A 19,712-nucleotide genomic window follows, 5' to 3' on the forward strand; every position below is an offset into this window, starting at 1 on the left:
AGTAGGCTAAAACCTTGCCTTGACACCGACCTTCCTCGCGGTTCCTGCGCTTGACTAGTAGGCTAAAATCTCGCCTTGCCATCGACCTTCCTCGCGGTTCCTGTGCTTGACTGGTAGGCTAAATCCTAAACTTGACATCGACCTTCCTCGCGGTTCCTGCGCTTGACCTTTAGGCTAAAACCTCGCCCTGACATTGACCTTACTCGCGGTTCCTGCGCTTGACTAGTAAGCTAAAACCTTGACATCGACCTTCCTCGCGGTTCCTGCGCTTGACCAGTAGGCTAAAACCTTGCCTTGCCATCGACCTTCCTCGCGGTTCCTGCGCTTGACCAGTAGGCTAAAACCTTGCCTTGCCATCGACCTTCCTCGCGGTTCCTGCGCTTGACTAGTAGGCTAAAACCTCGCCTTGCCATCGACCTTCCTCGCGGTTCCTGCGCTTGACTAGTAGGCTAAAACCTCGCCTTGACACCGACCTTCCTCGCAGTTCCTGCGCTTGACCAGTAGGCTAAAACCTCACCTTGACATCGACCTTCCTCGCGGTTACTGTGCTTGACTAGTAGGCTAAAACCTCGACTTGACATCGACCTTCCTCGCGGTTCCTGCGCTTGACTAGTAGGCTAAAACCTTGACACCGACCTTCCTCGCGGTTACTGTGCTTGACCAGTAGGCTAAAACCTCACCTTGACATCGACCTTCCTCGCGGTTACTGTGCTTGACTAGTAGGCTAAAACCTCGACTTGACATCGACCTTCCTCGCGGTTCCTGCGCTTGACTAGTAGGCTAAAACCTTGACATCGACCTTCCTCGCGGTTCCTGCGCTTGACTAGTAGGCTACTTCAATGAAAGTTCCAAAACCTAATGTAGCCGCCTAGGGAAAGTGAATCCTACAGAAAAATAGATCAAGATAGATAGCCAAGCTTTTCACTTGGGACACGTTTGGGCAACCCTTTATTTTAAGGGTCCGTAATAAAGCATTTATACAGCATTTATAAAAGTGTGTGTTCACCATTTATTAAATCATTAACCCCGAATGTATCCACCATTTTACTAATTATTGGTATTTATAAAACTATTTAGTTAAAAGTATTTTTTTTTGCAGTCCCTAATCTAAAGTGAGTGTGATTTATACTTTATAAAATGTTTTAAGTGACCAGTGTAATTTCTCACAAAAAGATGGGCCCTTGGTAGACGTTGCTGCACTTGTGCCTAGTAAAAGAATAAGCAACAACACAGGATGTTTAAGGAAATATAAATATGCGACTAGCTTTACTAACATGAACAAATGTAGGAATAAAGGTAATAAAAGGTGAGTAAACGGTTTGTAAATGCCTTTATAAACGTTTTATTACAGACCCTTAATATACAATTATCCACAGGTGAAGCCCTTTTTTAAAAGCAGAGGTGAAAAACAAGAAAATGGAGATCAACATTTTTGCTGAAAAGTTTTTTTTATTATCTTCAAAACAAGAGAGAGAAAAAAAAAAAAAATGTCCCTCCGGTATTCATTCAGCTGGTAGTTTAAATTAAACAGAGGTCATTGCGAAACTAAAAACCAAAACAGGAAACAGATAGATTTTAATCTTCACAGTGCAACGCACGGAACCCTTCAATCCAACATGTCCCTTAAGCACCCTCCAGTGGATCTCTACCCAGTCCAGCTCAACTAGCAACAATATTCACATACTGTCATAATTGTGTAAATATAATTAATTGCGGTACCATAAGACGTGGAACCAACTACTTTTACCACTTGGCTTGAACAAATTCCCAGATTCCTGAAATCAAGAAGGGGAATCCTCTCAACCGGGATTTCTGGGAAATCTGGTAAATTAGGGGAAATAGTTTAGCAACCCCTAGGCCCATTCCTACCACTAAGATGCTCTGGCCCAGCCTGCTAACAGCAGAGTAACATTCATCTGTATCTTGAAAGTACCTTTTCCATCCTCCTAAACGTTTTCACTCAAGAATGCACATTCCGACGTGAAAGACGGTATTTCGCGCGCGTCCCTAACAGGGGGGTTCACTATTCTGTATATAGTCCACTACATCGGGAACTGGTTGCTATTTGGGACGTACCCTAGGTTGTACAAACTCTTCAAAAGGACCTGGGGGGGGGGAGGGGGGGGACAAATCAACGTTTTGCAATTAGTTCCTTTTTTAAGCACAAAAAGAAAAGTTCCAACCATCACTCAAGTAAACCGACTCGTCCAAGCAGCAGCCTAAGTTACAACAGTCCAAAATTAATATTTCATACGTCAGCCTTAAAATGTATTTAAATGAATTCAAATCCTCAGCAAAACCAGATAAAGTGTTGAACTAAAGTGAACAGCTTGCAGCGCAGAGCGGTAAGTCCTCTTCCGATCGTCACAAATGGCACCCTATCCCCTACATAGAGCCCTACTTAGTGCCCTACACAGTGCCCTACATAGTGAATAGGATGGTATTTGGAATGCAGCCTGGGTGATCCCCTGAGACCTCACCTGACAGAGTCTAAGAAGGAAACCAATATCCTTCCTCCAAAATGGCTCCCTACTCCCTTACCTAGTGCACTACTTTTTATCCAGAGCCTTAAGTAGTGTGTACTAGATAGGGAATAGGGTTTTGGGACACAGACTTGGGCTGAAACGCGTTGAACGCTTCACAATGAAACGTCTCATAAGGCTCCGCTAGCAGTTCGGGTGTTCTTCTCTCCCCATCTCCTCGTCCTCCTTCTCCTTCTTCTTCTTCTTCTTGTGTTTCAGTCCTGTGATCTCTCCCTCCTCAGCCTCCAGGCTCGCCTGTCTCTTCTGCTTTTTCTCCTTCTTCTTCTTCTTCCGTTTCTTCTTCTCCTTTTTCTCCTTCTTCTTCTTCTTGTCTTTCTTGTTGCCCAGGCTACCGACAGAGCTGGAGCTGCTGCTACGACTTCTGCTGCTGCTGCCCCCAACCACCGCTCTCTGTCCCGACGCCGCTCTCTGTCCGGACACTTTTTTCTCTCCCTCCTCCTCCTCCCCCCTGTCCTCCCCCTCTGAGATCTCTCCCTCGCTGTAGTCAGGTTCGAAGGCCGCTTCATCAGTCTCTCTGGCCAGGTCAGGAGGAGGTCTGGAAGAAGGGACAGAGGGAGGAGATCTGGAAGAAGGGACAGAGGGAGGAGATCTGGAAGAAGGGACAGAGGGAGGAGATCTGGAAGAAGGGACAGAGGGAGGAGATCTGGAAGTAGGGACAGAGGGAGGAGGTCTGACTTTAGGGTGCTCCCTCTCTCTCTCCTTCTGCACCCCTCTCTCCTTCTCCCTCTCCCTCTCCTTCTCCCTCTCCTTCTCTCTCATCCTTTGCATCTCCCCCTCTCTCTCCTTCTTTCTTTCTCTCTCTCTGACAGCTCGGGGTACCCCTGCCCTGTTGTCAGTCCTGGGGGGCTGTATGGGGGACTTTCCACCACTCATCTCCTTCTCTAGGGTGCCTAGGCTGGCCTGCTGGCTCTCCCTCCCTGCTGAGGAGCGCTCTGCTCTGGGTTCCTCTCCCTCAGCCTCCCCTCTCCTGGGCTGGTTCTCCATGGAGCTGGAGACTGGAAGAGAGGGGTATATGTCCTGCGTCGTGTCCCTGCCAGGGCTGCTCTCTCTGGGCCTGGTGGGCTCAGACCCTCCCTGATCTCTCTGGGTGCTGGTGGAGGAGGAGGGGTCAGATGGGGGTGGGTCTCTCTTGGAGGGCGGAGAGGCACTGCCTAGCTTTCCGTGGTCTGGTTGTCTGCAGTCGGCGAGGTGGTCTCTGTGGTCTTTGGGGTGGTCTCTCTGCTCTCTGGTGGTCTCTTGGTCGTCTGGTGGTCTGCGGTCAGTAGAGTTTGTGTTACGGTCAACGGTGGAGGAGTTTTGGTCTTTGCTGTCTTTATGTTTGTGGTCGAGGTGGTCTCTCTGCCTGCGGTCAGTAGAGTTTGTGTTACGGTCAACGGTGGAGGAGTTCTGGTCTTTGCTGTCTTTATGTTTGTGGTGGAGGTGGTCTCTCTGTTTGTGGTCTCTGTGCTCTCTGGCTCTGGGGTCAGGTGGTCTGGGGTCAGAGGTTGAGTTGTGGTCCCTGGAAGAAGAGGGTTTACGGTCGCGTGAGAAAGAGTGTGAGGAGGAAGAGGAGCTCTTTTCACTGCCGTGGTCGCTCCCTCTCCGCCAAGTCCTCTCTCGTTCTCTCTCTCTCCTCTCTCGCTCCGGCCGCTGAGAGGAAGGTCTGTCCATCTCTTTGTCAGAAGCGCGGCTGTGCTGCCTCTCTCTTTCTCTCTCTTTCCCTCTCTCTCTCTCCCGGTCCTTTAACTGCTCCCTCTCTCTCTCCCGCTCCTTTAACCGCTCCCTCTCTCTCTCCCGCTCCTTTAACCGCTCCCTCTCTCCCTCCATCTCCTTTAACCGCTCCCTCTCTCCCTCCCGCTCCTTTAACCGCTCCCTCTCTCCCTCCATCTCTCTGTCTTTCTCAGTAGCTATGTGGTCTTTGGAGTGTTTTCCATCCTGCAGGCTGTCTTCTCCGTCTCTGCCACTAGAGGGGGACAGAGTTCTCTCTGGCTTGGGAAAGGTACGGTCCCTCTCTTTCGCTCGCATTGCCGCGGTCTCTGTTGTCACGGCGATGTGGGGTCCAGGGGGGAAAGGGAGAGAGGGGTTGAGCAAGGGGCGGAGTTGAACCCTGACCCCTCCTCCTTCCTCTTCCTCTGATTCGTAGTCCTCCTTCTCCCACTTGGACCGAGGGACCTGCAGGAGGAGAGAACGGAAGATCTGCTCAGCTTGATTTTTTTCAGGGTGTGTGTGACATTTGGTCTACCGTCAGACCTGTACGAGTACCATCTGGTCTAACAGGTGTAGAGCTGTGTGTGTCTGACCTGTACGAGTACTATCTGGTCTAACAGGTGTAGAGCTGTGTGTCTGACCTGTACGAGTACCATCTGGTCTAACAGGTGTAGAGCTGTGTGTGTCTGACCTGTATGAGTACCATCTGGTCTAACAGGTGTAGAGCTGTGTGTGTCTGACCTGTATGAGTACTATCTGGTCTAACAGGTGTAGAGCTGTGTGTGTCTGACCTGTATGAGTACTATCTGGTCTAACAGGTGTAGAGCTGTGTGTGTCTGACCTGTATGAGTACTATCTGGTCTAACAGGTGTAGAGCTGTGTGTGTCTGACCTGTATGAGTACTATCTGGTCTAACAGGTGTAGAGCTGTGTGTCTGACCTGTATGAGTACTATCTGGTCTAACAGGTGTAGAGCTGTGTCTGACCTGTATGAGTACTATCTGGTCTAACAGGTGTAGAGCTGTGTGTCAGACCTGTATGAGTACTATCTGGTCTAACAGGTGTAGAGCTGTGTGTGTCTGACCTGTATGAGTACTATCTGGTCTAACAGGTGTAGAGCTGTGTGTCTGACCTGTATGAGTACTATCTGGTCTAACAGGTGTAGAGCTGTGTGTCTGACCTGTATGAGTACTATCTGGTCGTCAGCAGGTGTAGAGCTGTGTGTGTCTGACCTGTATGAGTACTATCTGGTCTAACAGGCGTAGAGCTGTGTGTCTGACCTGTATGAGTACTATCTGGTCTAACAGGTGTAGAGCTGTGTGTGTCTGACCTGTATGAGTACTATCTGGTCTAACAGGTGTAGAGCTGTGTGTCTGACCTGTATGAGTACTATCTGGTCTAACAGGTGTATAGCTGTGTGTCTGACCTGTACGAGTACTATCTGGTCTAACAGGTGTAGAGCTGTGTCTGACCTGTATGAGTACTATCTGGTCTAACAGGTGTAGAGCTGTGTGTCTGACCTGTACGAGTACCATCTGGTCTAACAGGTGTAGAGCTGTGTGTGTCTGACCTGTACGAGTACTATCTGGTCTAACAGGTGTAGAGCTGTGTGTCTGACCTGTACGAGTACCATCTGGTCTAACAGGTGTAGAGCTGTGTGTGTCTGACCTGTATGAGTACCATCTGGTCTAACAGGTGTAGAGCTGTGTGTGTCTGACCTGTATGAGTACTATCTGGTCTAACAGGTGTAGAGCTGTGTGTGTCTGACCTGTATGAGTACTATCTGGTCTAACAGGTGTAGAGCTGTGTGTGTCTGACCTGTATGAGTACTATCTGGTCTAACAGGTGTAGAGCTGTGTGTGTCTGACCTGTATGAGTACTATCTGGTCTAACAGGTGTAGAGCTGTGTGTCTGACCTGTATGAGTACTATCTGGTCTAACAGGTGTAGAGCTGTGTCTGACCTGTATGAGTACTATCTGGTCTAACAGGTGTAGAGCTGTGTGTCAGACCTGTATGAGTACTATCTGGTCTAACAGGTGTAGAGCTGTGTGTGTCTGACCTGTATGAGTACTATCTGGTCTAACAGGTGTAGAGCTGTGTGTCTGACCTGTATGAGTACTATCTGGTCTAACAGGTGTAGAGCTGTGTGTCTGACCTGTATGAGTACTATCTGGTCGTCAGCAGGTGTAGAGCTGTGTGTGTCTGACCTGTATGAGTACTATCTGGTCTAACAGGCGTAGAGCTGTGTGTCTGACCTGTATGAGTACTATCTGGTCTAACAGGTGTAGAGCTGTGTGTGTCTGACCTGTATGAGTACTATCTGGTCTAACAGGTGTAGAGCTGTGTGTCTGACCTGTATGAGTACTATCTGGTCTAACAGGTGTATAGCTGTGTGTCTGACCTGTACGAGTACTATCTGGTCTAACAGGTGTAGAGCTGTGTCTGACCTGTATGAGTACTATCTGGTCTAACAGGTGTAGAGCTGTGTGTGTCTGACCTGTATGAGTACTATCTGGTCTAACAGGTGTAGAGCTGTGTGTGTCTGACCTGTATAAGTACTATCTGGTCTAACAGGTGTAGAGCTGTGTGTGTCTGACCTGTATGAGTACTATCTGGTCTAACAGGTGTAGAGCTGTGTGTGTCTGACCTGTATGAGTACTATCTGGTCTAACAGGTGTAGAGCTGTGTGTCTCTGACCTGTATGAGTACTATCTGGTCTAACAGGTGTAGAGCTGTGTGTGTCTTACCTGTATGAGTACTATCTGGTCTAACAGGTGTAGAGCTGTGTGTGTCTTACCTGTATGAGTACTATCTGGTCAAACAGGTGTAGAGCTGTGTGTGTCTGACCTGTATGAGTACTATCTGGTCTAACAGGTGTAGAGCTGTGTCTGACCTGTATGAGTACTATCTGGTCTAACAGGTGTAGAGCTGTGTGTCTGACCTGTATGAGTACTATCTGGTCTAACAGGTGTAGAGCTGTGTGTGTCTGACCTGTATGAGTACTATCTGGTCTAACAGGTGTAGAGCTGTGTGTCTCTGACCTGTATGAGTACTATCTGGTCTAACAGGTGTAGAGCTGTGTGTCTCTGACCTGTATGAGTACTATCTGGTCTAACAGGTGTAGAGCTGTGTGTGTCTTACCTGTATGAGTACTATCTGGTCTAACAGGTGTAGAGCTGTGTGTGTCTTACCTGTATGAGTACTATCTGGTCAAACAGGTGTAGAGCTGTGTGTGTCTGACCTGTATGAGTACTATCTGGTCTAACAGGTGTAGAGCTGTGTCTGACCTGTATGAGTACTATCTGGTCTAATAGGTGTAGAGCTGTGTCTCTGACCTGTATGAGTACTATCTGATCTAACAGGTGTAGAGCTGTGTGTGTCTGACGTGTATGAGTACTATCTGGTCTAACAGGTGTAGAGCTGTGTCTGACCTGTATGAGTACTATCTGGTCTAACAGGTGTAGAGCTGTGTGTGTCTGACCTGTAAGAGTACTATCTGGTCTAACAGGTGTAGAGCTGTGTGTCTCTGACCTATATGAGTACTATCTGGTCTAACAGGTGTAGAGCTGTGTGTGTCTGACCTGTATGAGTACTATCTGGTCTAACAGGTGTAGAGCTGTGTGTCTGACCTGTATGAGTACTATCTGATTTAACAGGTGTAGAGCTGTGTCTCTGACCTGTATGAGTACTATCTGGTCTAACAGGTGTAGAGCTGTGTGTCTGACCTGTATGAATACTATCTGGTCTAACAGGTGTAGAGCTGTGTGTCTGACCTGTATGAGTACTATCTGGTCTAACAGGTGTAGAGCTGTGTGTCTCTGACCTGTATGAGTACTATCTGGTCTAACAGGTGTAGAGCTGTGTGTTTCTGACCTGTATGAGTACTATCTGGTCTAACAGGTGTAGAGCTGTGTGTCTGACCTGTATGAGTACTATCTGGTCTAACAGGTGTAGAGCTGTGTGTGTCTGACCTGTATGAGTACTATCTGGTCTAACAGGTGTAGAGCTGTGTGTGTCTGACCTGTATGAGTACTATCTGGTCTAACAGGTGTAGAGCTGTGTGTGTCTGACCTGTATGAGTACTATCTGGTCTAACAGGTGTAGAGCTGTGTCTGACCTGTATGAGTACTATCTGGTCTAACAGGTGTAGAGCTGTGTGTGTCTGACCTGTATGAGTACTATCTGGTCTAACAGGTGTAGAGCTGTGTGTGTCTGACCTGTATGAGTACTATCTGGTCTAACAGGTGTAGAGCTGTGTCTGACCTGTATGAGTACTATCTGGTCTAACAGGTGTAGAGCTGTGTGTGTCTGACCTGTATGAGTACTATCTGGTCTAACAGGTGTAGAGCTGTGTGTCTCTGACCTGTATGAGTACTATCTGGTCTAACAGGTGTAGAGCTGTGTCTCTGACCTGTATGAGTACTATCTGGTCTAACAGGTGTAGAGCTGTGTGTGTCTGACCTGTATGAGTACTATCTGGTCTAACAGGTGTAGAGCTGTGTGTGTCTTACCTGTATGAGTACTATCTGGTCTAACAGGTGTAGAGCTGTGTGTGTCTGACCTGTATGAGTACTATCTGGTCTAACAGGTGTAGAGCTGTGTCTGACCTGTATGAGTAATATCTGGTCTAACAGGTGTAGAGCTGTGTCTCTGACCTGTATGAGTACTATCTGGTCTAACAGGTGTAGAGCTGTGTGTGTCTGACGTGTATGAGTACTATCTGGTCTAACAGGTGTAGAGCTGTGTCTGACCTGTATGAGTACTATCTGGTCTAACAGGTGTAGAGCTGTGTCTGACCTGTATGAGTACTATCTGGTCTAACAGGTGTAGAGCTGTGTCTGACCTGTATGAGTACTATCTGGTCTAACAGGTGTAGAGCTGTGTGTGTCTGACCTGTATGAGTAATATCTGGTCTAACAGGTGTAGAGCTGTGTCTGAGCTGTATGAGTACTATCTGGTCTAACAGGTGTAGAGCTGTGTGTGTCTGACCTGTATGAGTACTATCTGGTCTAACAGGTGTAGAGTTGTGTGTGTCTGACCTGTCTGAGTACTATCTGGTCTAACAGGTGTAGAGCTGTGTGTGTCTGACCTGTATGAGTACTATCTGGTCTAACAGGTGTAGAGCTGTGTCTGACCTGTATGAGTAATATCTGGTCTAACAGGTGTAGAGCTGTGTCTCTGACCTGTATGAGTACTATCTGGTCTAACAGGTGTAGAGCTGTGTGTGTCTGACGTGTATGAGTACTATCTGGTCTAACAGGTGTAGAGCTGTGTCTGACCTGTATGAGTACTATCTGGTCTAACAGGTGTAGAGCTGTGTCTGACCTGTATGAGTACTATCTGGTCTAACAGGTGTAGAGCTGTGTCTGACCTGTATGAGTACTATCTGGTCTAACAGGTGTAGAGCTGTGTGTGTCTGACCTGTATGAGTACTATCTGGTCTAACAGGTGTAGAGCTGTGTCTGAGCTGTATGAGTACTATCTGGTCTAACAGGTGTAGAGCTGTGTGTGTCTGACCTGTATGAGTACTATCTGGTCTAACAGGTGTAGAGTTGTGTGTGTCTGACCTGTCTGAGTACTATCTGGTCTAACAGGTGTAGAGCTGTGTGTGTCTGACCTGTATGAGTACTATCTGGTCTAACAGGTGTAGAGCTGTGTGTGTCTGACCTGTATGAGTACTATCTGGTCTAACAGGTGTAGAGCTGTGTGTCTGACCTGTATGAGTACTATCTGGTCTAACAGGTGTAGAGCTGTGTGTTTCTGACCTGTATGAGTACTATCTGGTCTAACAGGTGTAGAGCTGTGTGTCTGACCTGTATGAGTACTATCTGGTCTAACAGGTGTAGAGCTGTGTGTGTCTGACCTGTATGAGTACTATCTGGTCTAACAGGTGTAGAGCTGTGTGTGTCTGACCTGTATGAGTACTATCTGGTCTAACAGGTGTAGAGCTGTGTGTGTCTGACCTGTATGAGTACTATCTGGTCTAACAGGTGTAGAGCTGTGTGTGTCTGACCTGTATGAGTACTATCTGGTCTAACAGGTGTAGAGCTGTGTGTGTCTGACCTGTATGAGTACTATCTGGCCTAACAGGTGTAGAGCTGTGTGTGACCTGTATGAGTACTATCTGGTCTAACAGGTGTAGAGCTGTGTGTGTCTGACCTGTATGAGTACTATCTGGTCTAACAGGTGTATAGCTGTGTGTCTGACCTGTATGAGTACTATCTGGTCTAACAGGTGTAGAGCTGTGTGTCTGACCTGTATGAGTACTATCTGGTCTAACAGGTGTAGAGCTGTGTGTGTCTGACCTGTATGAGTACTATCTGGTCTAACAGGTGTAGAGCTGTGTGTGTCTGACCTGTATGAGTATTATCTGGTCTAACAGGTGTAGAGCTGTGTGTGTCTGACCTGTATGAGTACTATCTGGTCTAACAGGTGTAGAGCTGTGTGTGACCTGTATGAGTACTATCTGGTCTAACAGGTGTAGAGCTGTGTGTGTCTGACCTGTACGAGTACTATCTGGTCTAACAGGTGTAGAGCTGTGTGTGTCTGACCTGTACGAGTACTATCTGGTCTAACAGGTGTAGAGCTGTGTGTGTCTGACCTGTACGAGTACTATCTGGTCTAACAGGTGTAGAGCTGTGTGTCTGACCTGTACGAGTACTATCTGGTCTAACAGGTGTAGAGCTGTGTGTCTGACCTGTACGAGTACTATCTGGTCTAACAGGTGTAGAGCTGTGTGTGTCTGACCTGTATGAGTACTATCTGGTCTAACAGGTGTAGAGCTGTGTGTCTGACCTGTATGAGTACTATCTGGTCTAACAGGTGTAGAGCTGTGTGTCTGACCTGTACGAGTACCATCTGGTCTAACAGGTGTAGAGCTGTGTGTGTCTGACCTGTATGAGTACTATCTGGTCTAACAGGTGTAGAGCTGTGTGTTTCTGACCTGTATGAGTACTATCTGGTCTAACAGGTGTAGAGCTGTGTGTCTGACCTGTATGAGTACTATCTGGTCTAACAGGTGTAGAGCTGTGTGTGTCTGACCTGTATGAGTACTATCTGGTCTAACAGGTGTAGAGCTGTGTGTGTCTGACCTGTATGAGTACTATCTGGTCTAACAGGTGTAGAGCTGTGTGTGTCTGACCTGTATGAGTACTATCTGGTCTAACAGGTGTAGAGCTGTGTGTGTCTGACCTGTATGAGTACTATCTGGTCTAACAGGTGTAGAGCTGTGTGTCTGACCTGTAAGAGTACTATCTGGTCTAACAGGTGTAGAGCTGTGTGTGTCTGACCTGTATGAGTACTATCTGGTCTAACAGGTGTAGAGCTGTGTGTGTCTGACCTGTATGAGTACTATCTGGCCTAACAGGTGTAGAGCTGTGTGTGACCTGTATGAGTACTATCTGGTCTAACAGGTGTAGAGCTGTGTGTGTCTGACCTGTATGAGTACTATCTGGTCTAACAGGTGTATAGCTGTGTGTCTGACCTGTATGAGTACTATCTGGTCTAACAGGTGTAGAGCTGTGTGTCTGACCTGTATGAGTACTATCTGGTCTAACAGGTGTAGAGCTGTGTGTGTCTGACCTGTATGAGTACTATCTGGTCTAACAGGTGTAGAGCTGTGTGTGTCTGACCTGTATGAGTATTATCTGGTCTAACAGGTGTAGAGCTGTGTGTGTCTGACCTGTATGAGTACTATCTGGTCTAACAGGTGTAGAGCTGTGTCTGACCTGTACGAGTACTATCTGGTCTAACAGGTGTAGAGCTGTGTGTGTCTGACCTGTACGAGTACTATCTGGTCTAACAGGTGTAGAGCTGTGTGTGTCTGACCTGTACGAGTACTATCTGGTCTAACAGGTGTAGAGCTGTGTGTCTGACCTGTACGAGTACTATCTGGTCTAACAGGTGTAGAGCTGTGTGTCTGACCTGTACGAGTACTATCTGGTCTAACAGGTGTAGAGCTGTGTGTGTCTGACCTGTATGAGTACTATCTGGTCTAACAGGTGTAGAGCTGTGTGTCTGACCTGTATGAGTACTATCTGGTCTAACAGGTGTAGAGCTGTGTGTCTGACCTGTACGAGTACCATCTGGTCTAACAGGTGTAGAGCTGTGTGTGTCTGACCTGTATGAGTACTATCTGGTCTAACAGGTGTAGAGCTGTGTGTCTGACCTGTATGAGTACTATCTGGTCTAACAGGTGTAGAGCTGTGTGTCTGACCTGTATGAGTACTATCTGGTCTAACAGGTGTAGAGCTATGTGTCTGACCTGTATGAGTACTATCTGGTCTAACAGGTGTAGAGCTGTGTGTCTGACCTGTATGAGTACTATCTGGTCTAACAGGTGTAGAGCTGTGTGTGTCTGACCTGTATGAGTACTATCTGGTCTAACAGGTGTAGAGCTGTGTGTCTGACCTGTATGAGTACTATCTGGTCTAACAGGTGTAGAGCTGTGTGTCTGACCTGTATGAGTACTATCTGGTCTAACAGGTGTAGAGCTGTGTGTGTCTGACCTGTATGAGTACTATCTGGTCTAGCAGGTGTAGAGCTGTGTGTCTGACCTGTATGAGTACTATCTGGTCTAACAGGTGTAGAGCTGTGTGTCTGACCTGTATGAGTACTATCTGGTCTAACAGGTGTAGAGCTGTATGTGTCTGACCTGTATGAGTACTATCTGGTCTAACAGGTGTAGAGCTGTGTGTCTCTGACCTGTATGAGTACTATCTGGTCTAACAGGTGTAGAGCTGTGTGTGTCTGACCTGTATGAGTACCATCTGGTCTAACAGGTGTAGAGCTGTGTGTGTCTGACCTGTATGAGTACTATCTGGTCTAACAGGTGTAGAGCTGTGTGTGTCTGACCTGTATGAGTACTATCTGGTCTAACAGGTGTAGAGCTGTGTCTGACCTGTATGAGTACTATCTGGTCTAACAGGTGTAGAGCTGTGTCTGACCTGTATGAGTACTATCTGGTCTAACAGGTGTAGAGCTGTGTGTGTCAGACCTGTATGAGTACCATCTGTTCTAACAGGTGAAGAGCTGTGTGTGTCTGACCTGTATGAGTACTATCTGGTCTAACAGGTGTAGAGCTGTGTGTGTCTAACCTGTATGAGTACTATCTGGTCTAACAGGTGTAGAGTTGTGTGTGTCTGACCTGTATGAGTACTATCTGGTCTAACAGGTGTAGAGCTGTGTGTGTCTGACCTGTATGAGTACTATCTGGTCTAACAGGTGTAGAGCTGTGTGTGTCTGACCTGTATGAGTACTATCTGGTCTAACAGGTGTAGAGCTGTGTGTGTCTGACCTGTATGAGTACTATCTGGTCTAACAGGTGTAGAGCTGTGTGTGTCTGACCTGTATGAGTACTATCTGGTCTAACAGGTGTAGAGCTGTGTGTGTCTGACCTGTATGAGTACTATCTGGTCTAACAGGTGTAGAGCTGTGTGTGTCTGACCTGTATGAGTACCATCTGGTCTAACAGGTGTAGAGCTGTGTGTGTCTGACCTGTATGAGTACTATCTGGTCTAACAGGTGTAGAGCTGTGTGTGTCTGACCTGTATGAGTACTATCTGGTCTAACAGGTGTAGAGCTGTGTGTGTCTGACCTGTATGAGTACCATCTGGTCTAACAGGTGTAGAGCTGTGTGTGTCTGACCTGTATGAGTACTATCTGGTCTAACAGGTGTAGAGATGTGTGTCTGACCTGTATGAGTACTATCTGGTCTAACAGGTGTAGAGCTGTGTGTGTCTGACCTGTATGAGTACTATCTGGTCTAACAGGTGTAGAGCTGTGTGTCTGACCTGTATGAGTACTATCTGGTCTAACAGGTGTAGAGCTGTGTGTGTCTGACCTGTATGAGTACTATCTGGTCTAACAGGTGCAGAGCTGTGTGTGTCTGACCTGTACGAGTACTATCTGGTCTAACAGGTGTAGAGCTGTGTGTGTCTGACCTGTATGAGTACTATCTGGTCTAACAGGTGTAGAGCTGTGTGTCTGACCTGTATGAGTACTATCTGGTCTAACAGGTGTAGAGCTGTGTGTGTCTGACCTGTATGAGTAATATCTGGTCTAACAGGTGTAGAGCTGTGTGTCTGACCTGTATGAGTACTATCTGGTCTAACAGGTGTAGAGCTGTGTGTGTCTGACCTGTATGAGTACTATCTGGTCTAACAGGTGTAGAGCTGTGTGTCTGACCTGTATGAGTACTATCTGGTCTAACAGGTGTAGAGCTGTGTGTGTCTGACCTGTATGAGTACTATCTGGTCTAACAGGTGTAGAGCTGTGTGTCTCTGACCTGTATGAGTACTATCTGGTCTAACATGTGTAGAGCTGTGTGTGTCTGACCTGTATGAGTACTATCTGGTCTAACAGGTGTAGAGCTGTGTCTGACCTGTATGAGTACTATCTGGTCTAACAGGTGTAGAGCTGTGTGTGTCTGACCTGTATGAGTACTATCTGGTCTAACAGGTGTAGAGCTGTGTGTCTGACCTGTATGAGTACTATCTGGTCTAACAGGTGTAGAGCTGTGTGTGTCTGACCTGTATGAGTACTATCTGGTCTAACAGGTGTAGAGCTGTGTGTGTCTGACCTGTATGAGTACTATCTGGTCTAACAGGTGTAGAGCTGTGTGTCAGACCTGTATGAGTACTATCTGGTCTAACAGGTGTAGAGCTGTGTGTGTCTGACCTGTATGAGTACTATCTGGTCTAACAGGTGTAGAGCTGTGTGTGTCTGACCTGTATGAGTACTATCTGGTCTAACAGGTGTAGAGCTGTGTGTGTCTGACCTGTATGAGTACTATCTGGTCTAACAGGTGTAGAGCTGTGTGTCTGACCTGTATGAGTACTATCTGGTCTAACAGGTGTAGAGCTGTGTGTCTGACCTGTATGAGTACTATCTGGTCTAACAGGTGTAGAGCTGTGTGTGTCTGACCTGTATGAGTACTATCTGGTCTAACAGGTGTAGAGCTGTGTGTGTCTGACCTGTATGAGTACTATCTGGTCTAACAGGTGTAGAGCTGTGTGTGTCTGACCTGTATGAGTACTATCTGGTCTAACAGGTGTAGAGCTGTGTGTGTCTGACCTGTATGAGTACTATCTGGTCTAACAGGTGTAGAGCTGTGTTTCTGACCTGTATGAGTACTATCTGGTCTAACAGGTGTAGAGCTGTGTGTCTCTGACCTGTATGAGTACTATCTGGTCTAACAGGTGTAGAGCTGTGTGTCTGACCTGTATGAGTACTATCTGGTCTAACAGGTGTAGAGCTGTGTCTGACCTGTATGAGTACTATCTGGTCTAACCGGTGAAGAGCTGTGTGTGTCTGACCTGTATGAGTACTATCTGGTCTAACAGGTGTAGAGCTGTGTGTCTCTGACCTGTATGAGTACTATCTGGTCTAACAGGTGTAGAGCTGTGTGTCTGACCTGTATGAGTACTATCTGGTCTAACAGGTGTAGAGCTGTGTGTGTCTGACCTGTATGAGTACTATCTGGTCTAACAGGTGTAGAGCTGTGTGTGTCTGACCTGTATGAGTACTATCTGGTCTAACAGGTGTAGAGCTGTGTGTCTGACCTGTATGAGTACTATCTGGTCTAACAGGTGTAGAGCTGTGTGAGTCTGACCTGTATGAGTACTATCTGGTCTAACAGGTGTAGAGCTGTGTGTCTGACCTGTATGAGTACTATCTGGTCTAACAGGTGTAGAGCTGTGTGTGTCTGAAATGTATGAGTACTATCTGGTCTAACAGGTGTAGAGCTGTGTGTGTCTGACCTGTATGAGTACTATCTGGTCTAACAGGTGTAGAGCTGTGTGTCTGACCTGTATGAGTACTATCTGGTCTAACAGGTGTAGAGCTGTGTCTGACCTGTATGAGTACTATCTGGTCTAACCGGTGAAGAGCTGTGTGTGTCTGACCTGTATGAGTACTATCTGGTCTAACAGGTGTAGAGCTGTGTGTCTCTGACCTGTATGAGTACTATCTGGTCTAACAGGTGTAGAGCTGTGTGTCTGACCTGTATGAGTACTATCTGGTCTAACAGGTGTAGAGCTGTGTGTCTGACCTGTATGAGTACTATCTGGTCTAACAGGTGTAGAGCTGTGTGTGTCTGACCTGTATGAGTACTATCTGGTCTAACAGGTGTAGAGCTGTGTGTCTGACCTGTATGAGTACTATCTGGTCTAACAGGTGTAGAGCTGTGTGAGTCTGACCTGTATGAGTACTATCTGGTCTAACAGGTGTAGAGCTGTGTGTCTGACCTGTATGAGTACTATCTGGTCTAACAGGTGTAGAGATGTGTGTGTCTGAAATGTATGAGTACTATCTGGTCTAACAGGTGTAGAGCTGTGTGTGTCTGACCTGTATGAGTACTATCTGGTCTAACAGGTGTAGAGCTGTGTGTCTGACCTGTATGAGTACTATCTGGTCTAACAGGTGTAGAGCTGTGTGTGTCTGACCTGTATGAGTACTATCTGGTCTAACAGGTGTAGAGCTGTGTGTGTCTGACCTGTATGAGTACTATCTGGTCTAACAGGTGTAGAGCTGTGTGTGTCTGACCTGTATGAGTACTATCTGGTCTAACAGGTGTAGAGCTGTGTGTCAGACCTGTATGAGTACTATCTGGTCTAACAGGTGAAGAGCTGTGTGTCTGACCTGTATGAGTACTATCTGGTCTAACAGGTGTAGAGCTGTGTGTCTGACCTGTATGAGTACTATCTGGTCTAACAGGTGTAGAGCTGTGTGTGTCTGACCTGTATGAGTACTATCTGGTCTAACAGGTGTAGAGCTGTGTGTCTCTGACCTGTATGAGTACTATCTGGTCTAACAGGTGTAGAGCTGTGTGTCTGACCTGTATGAGTACCATCTGGTCTAACAGGTGTAGAGCTGTGTGTGTCTGACCTGTATGAGTACTATCAGGTCTAACAGGTGTAGAGCTGTGTGTCAGACCTGTATGAGTACTATCTGGTCTAACAGGTGTAGAGCTGTGTGTGTCTGACCTGTATGAGTACTATCTGGTCTAACAGGTGTAGAGCTGTGTGTGTCTGACCTGTATGAGTATTATCTGGTCTAACAGGTGTAGAGCTGTGTGTGTCTGACCTGTATGAGTACTATCTGGTCTAACAGGTGTAGAGCTGTGTGTGTCTGACCTGTATGACTACTATCTGGTCTAACAGGTGTAGAGCTGTGTGTGTCAGACCTGTATGAGTAGCATCTGGTCTAACAGGTGTAGAGCTGTGTGTGTCTGACCTGTATGAGTACTATCTGGTCTAACAGGTGTAGAGCTGTGTGTCTGACCTGTATGAGTACTATCTGGTCTAACAGGTGTAGAGCTGTGTGTGTCTGACCTGTATGAGTACTATCTGGTTTAACAGGTGTAGAGCTGTGTGTGTCTGACCTGTATGAGTACTATCTGGTCTAACAGGTGTAGAGCTGTGTGTGTCTGACCTGTATGAGTACTATCTGGTCTAACAGGTGTAGAGCTGTGTGTCTGACCTGTATGAGTACTATCTGGTCTAACAGGTGTAGAGCTGTGTGTCTGACCTGTATGAGTACTATCTGGTCGTCAGCAGGTGTAGAGCTGTGTGTGTCTGACCTGTATGAGTACTATCTGGTCTAACAGGCGTAGAGCTGTGTGTCTGACCTGTATGAGTACTATCTGGTCTAACAGGTGTAGAGCTGTGTGTGTCTGACCTGTATGAGTACTATCTGGTCTAACAGGTGTAGAGCTGTGTGTGTCTGACCTGTATGAGTATTATCTGGTCTAACAGGTGTAGAGCTGTGTGTGTCTGACCTGTATGAGTACTATCTGGTCTAACAGGTGTAGAGCTGTGTGTGTCTGACCTGTATGAGTACTATCTGGTCTAACAGGTGTAGAGCTGTGTCTGACCTGTATGAGTACTATCTGGTCTAACAGGTGTAGAGCTGTGTGTCTGACCTGTATGAGTACTATCTGGTCTAACAGGTGTAGAGCTGTGTGTGTCTGACCTGTATGAGTACTATCTGGTCTAACAGGTGTAGAGCTGTGTGTGTCTGACCTGTATGAGTACTATCTGGTCTAACAGGTGTAGAGCTGTGTGTCTGACCTGTATGAGTACTATCTGGTCTAACAGGTGTAGAGCTGTGTGAGTCTGACCTGTATGAGTACTATCTGGTCTAACAGGTGTAGAGCTGTGTGTCTGACCTGTATGAGTACTATCTGGTCTAACAGGTGTAGAGCTGTGTGTGTCTGAAATGTATGAGTACTATCTGGTCTAACAGGTGTAGAGCTGTGTGTGTCTGACCTGTATGAGTACTATCTGGTCTAACAGGTGTAGAGCTGTGTGTCTGACCTGTATGAGTACTATCTGGTCTAACAGGTGTAGAGCTGTGTCTGACCTGTATGAGTACTATCTGGTCTAACCGGTGAAGAGCTGTGTGTGTCTGACCTGTATGAGTACTATCTGGTCTAACAGGTGTAGAGCTGTGTGTCTCTGACCTGTATGAGTACTATCTGGTCTAACAGGTGTAGAGCTGTGTGTCTGACCTGTATGAGTACTATCTGGTCTAACAGGTGTAGAGCTGTGTGTCTGACCTGTATGAGTACTATCTGGTCTAACAGGTGTAGAGCTGTGTGTGTCTGACCTGTATGAGTACTATCTGGTCTAACAGGTGTAGAGCTGTGTGTCTGACCTGTATGAGTACTATCTGGTCTAACAGGTGTAGAGCTGTGTGAGTCTGACCTGTATGAGTACTATCTGGTCTAACAGGTGTAGAGCTGTGTGTCTGACCTGTATGAGTACTATCTGGTCTAACAGGTGTAGAGATGTGTGTGTCTGAAATGTATGAGTACTATCTGGTCTAACAGGTGTAGAGCTGTGTGTGTCTGACCTGTATGAGTACTATCTGGTCTAACAGGTGTAGAGCTGTGTGTCTGACCTGTATGAGTACTATCTGGTCTAACAGGTGTAGAGCTGTGTGTGTCTGACCTGTATGAGTACTATCTGGTCTAACAGGTGTAGAGCTGTGTGTGTCTGACCTGTATGAGTACTATCTGGTCTAACAGGTGTAGAGCTGTGTGTGTCTGACCTGTATGAGTACTATCTGGTCTAACAGGTGTAGAGCTGTGTGTCAGACCTGTATGAGTACTATCTGGTCTAACAGGTGAAGAGCTGTGTGTCTGACCTGTATGAGTACTATCTGGTCTAACAGGTGTAGAGCTGTGTGTCTGACCTGTATGAGTACTATCTGGTCTAACAGGTGTAGAGCTGTGTGTGTCTGACCTGTATGAGTACTATCTGGTCTAACAGGTGTAGAGCTGTGTGTCTCTGACCTGTATGAGTACTATCTGGTCTAACAGGTGTAGAGCTGTGTGTCTGACCTGTATGAGTACCATCTGGTCTAACAGGTGTAGAGCTGTGTGTGTCTGACCTGTATGAGTACTATCAGGTCTAACAGGTGTAGAGCTGTGTGTCAGACCTGTATGAGTACTATCTGGTCTAACAGGTGTAGAGCTGTGTG

At 46.9% G+C, this 19,712-nt stretch overlaps 1 protein-coding gene across 1 annotated transcript in view; it reads right to left on the bottom strand.

Annotated features, from left to right (window-relative positions):
- Positions 1-1,333: 1,333 nt before the first annotated feature.
- The window catches only part of LOC311118099 (E3 ubiquitin-protein ligase RBBP6-like), a 66,620-nt gene continuing 48,241 nt past the window's right edge, over positions 1,334-19,712 (bottom strand). Inside the window, exon 19 of the mRNA XM_084192974.1 lies at positions 1,334-4,694. Within this exon, the coding sequence (XP_084049100.1) occupies positions 2,667-4,694 (2,028 nt within the window). The 3' untranslated portion in view covers positions 1,334-2,666. The remainder of the gene's footprint in view (positions 4,695-19,712) is intronic.

The sequence above is a fragment of the Coregonus lavaretus genome (assembly GCF_964263955.1).
Source record: "Coregonus lavaretus genome assembly, contig: HAP1_SCAFFOLD_1129, whole genome shotgun sequence".
In the NCBI taxonomy this organism is placed as follows: domain Eukaryota; kingdom Metazoa; phylum Chordata; class Actinopteri; order Salmoniformes; family Salmonidae; genus Coregonus; species Coregonus lavaretus.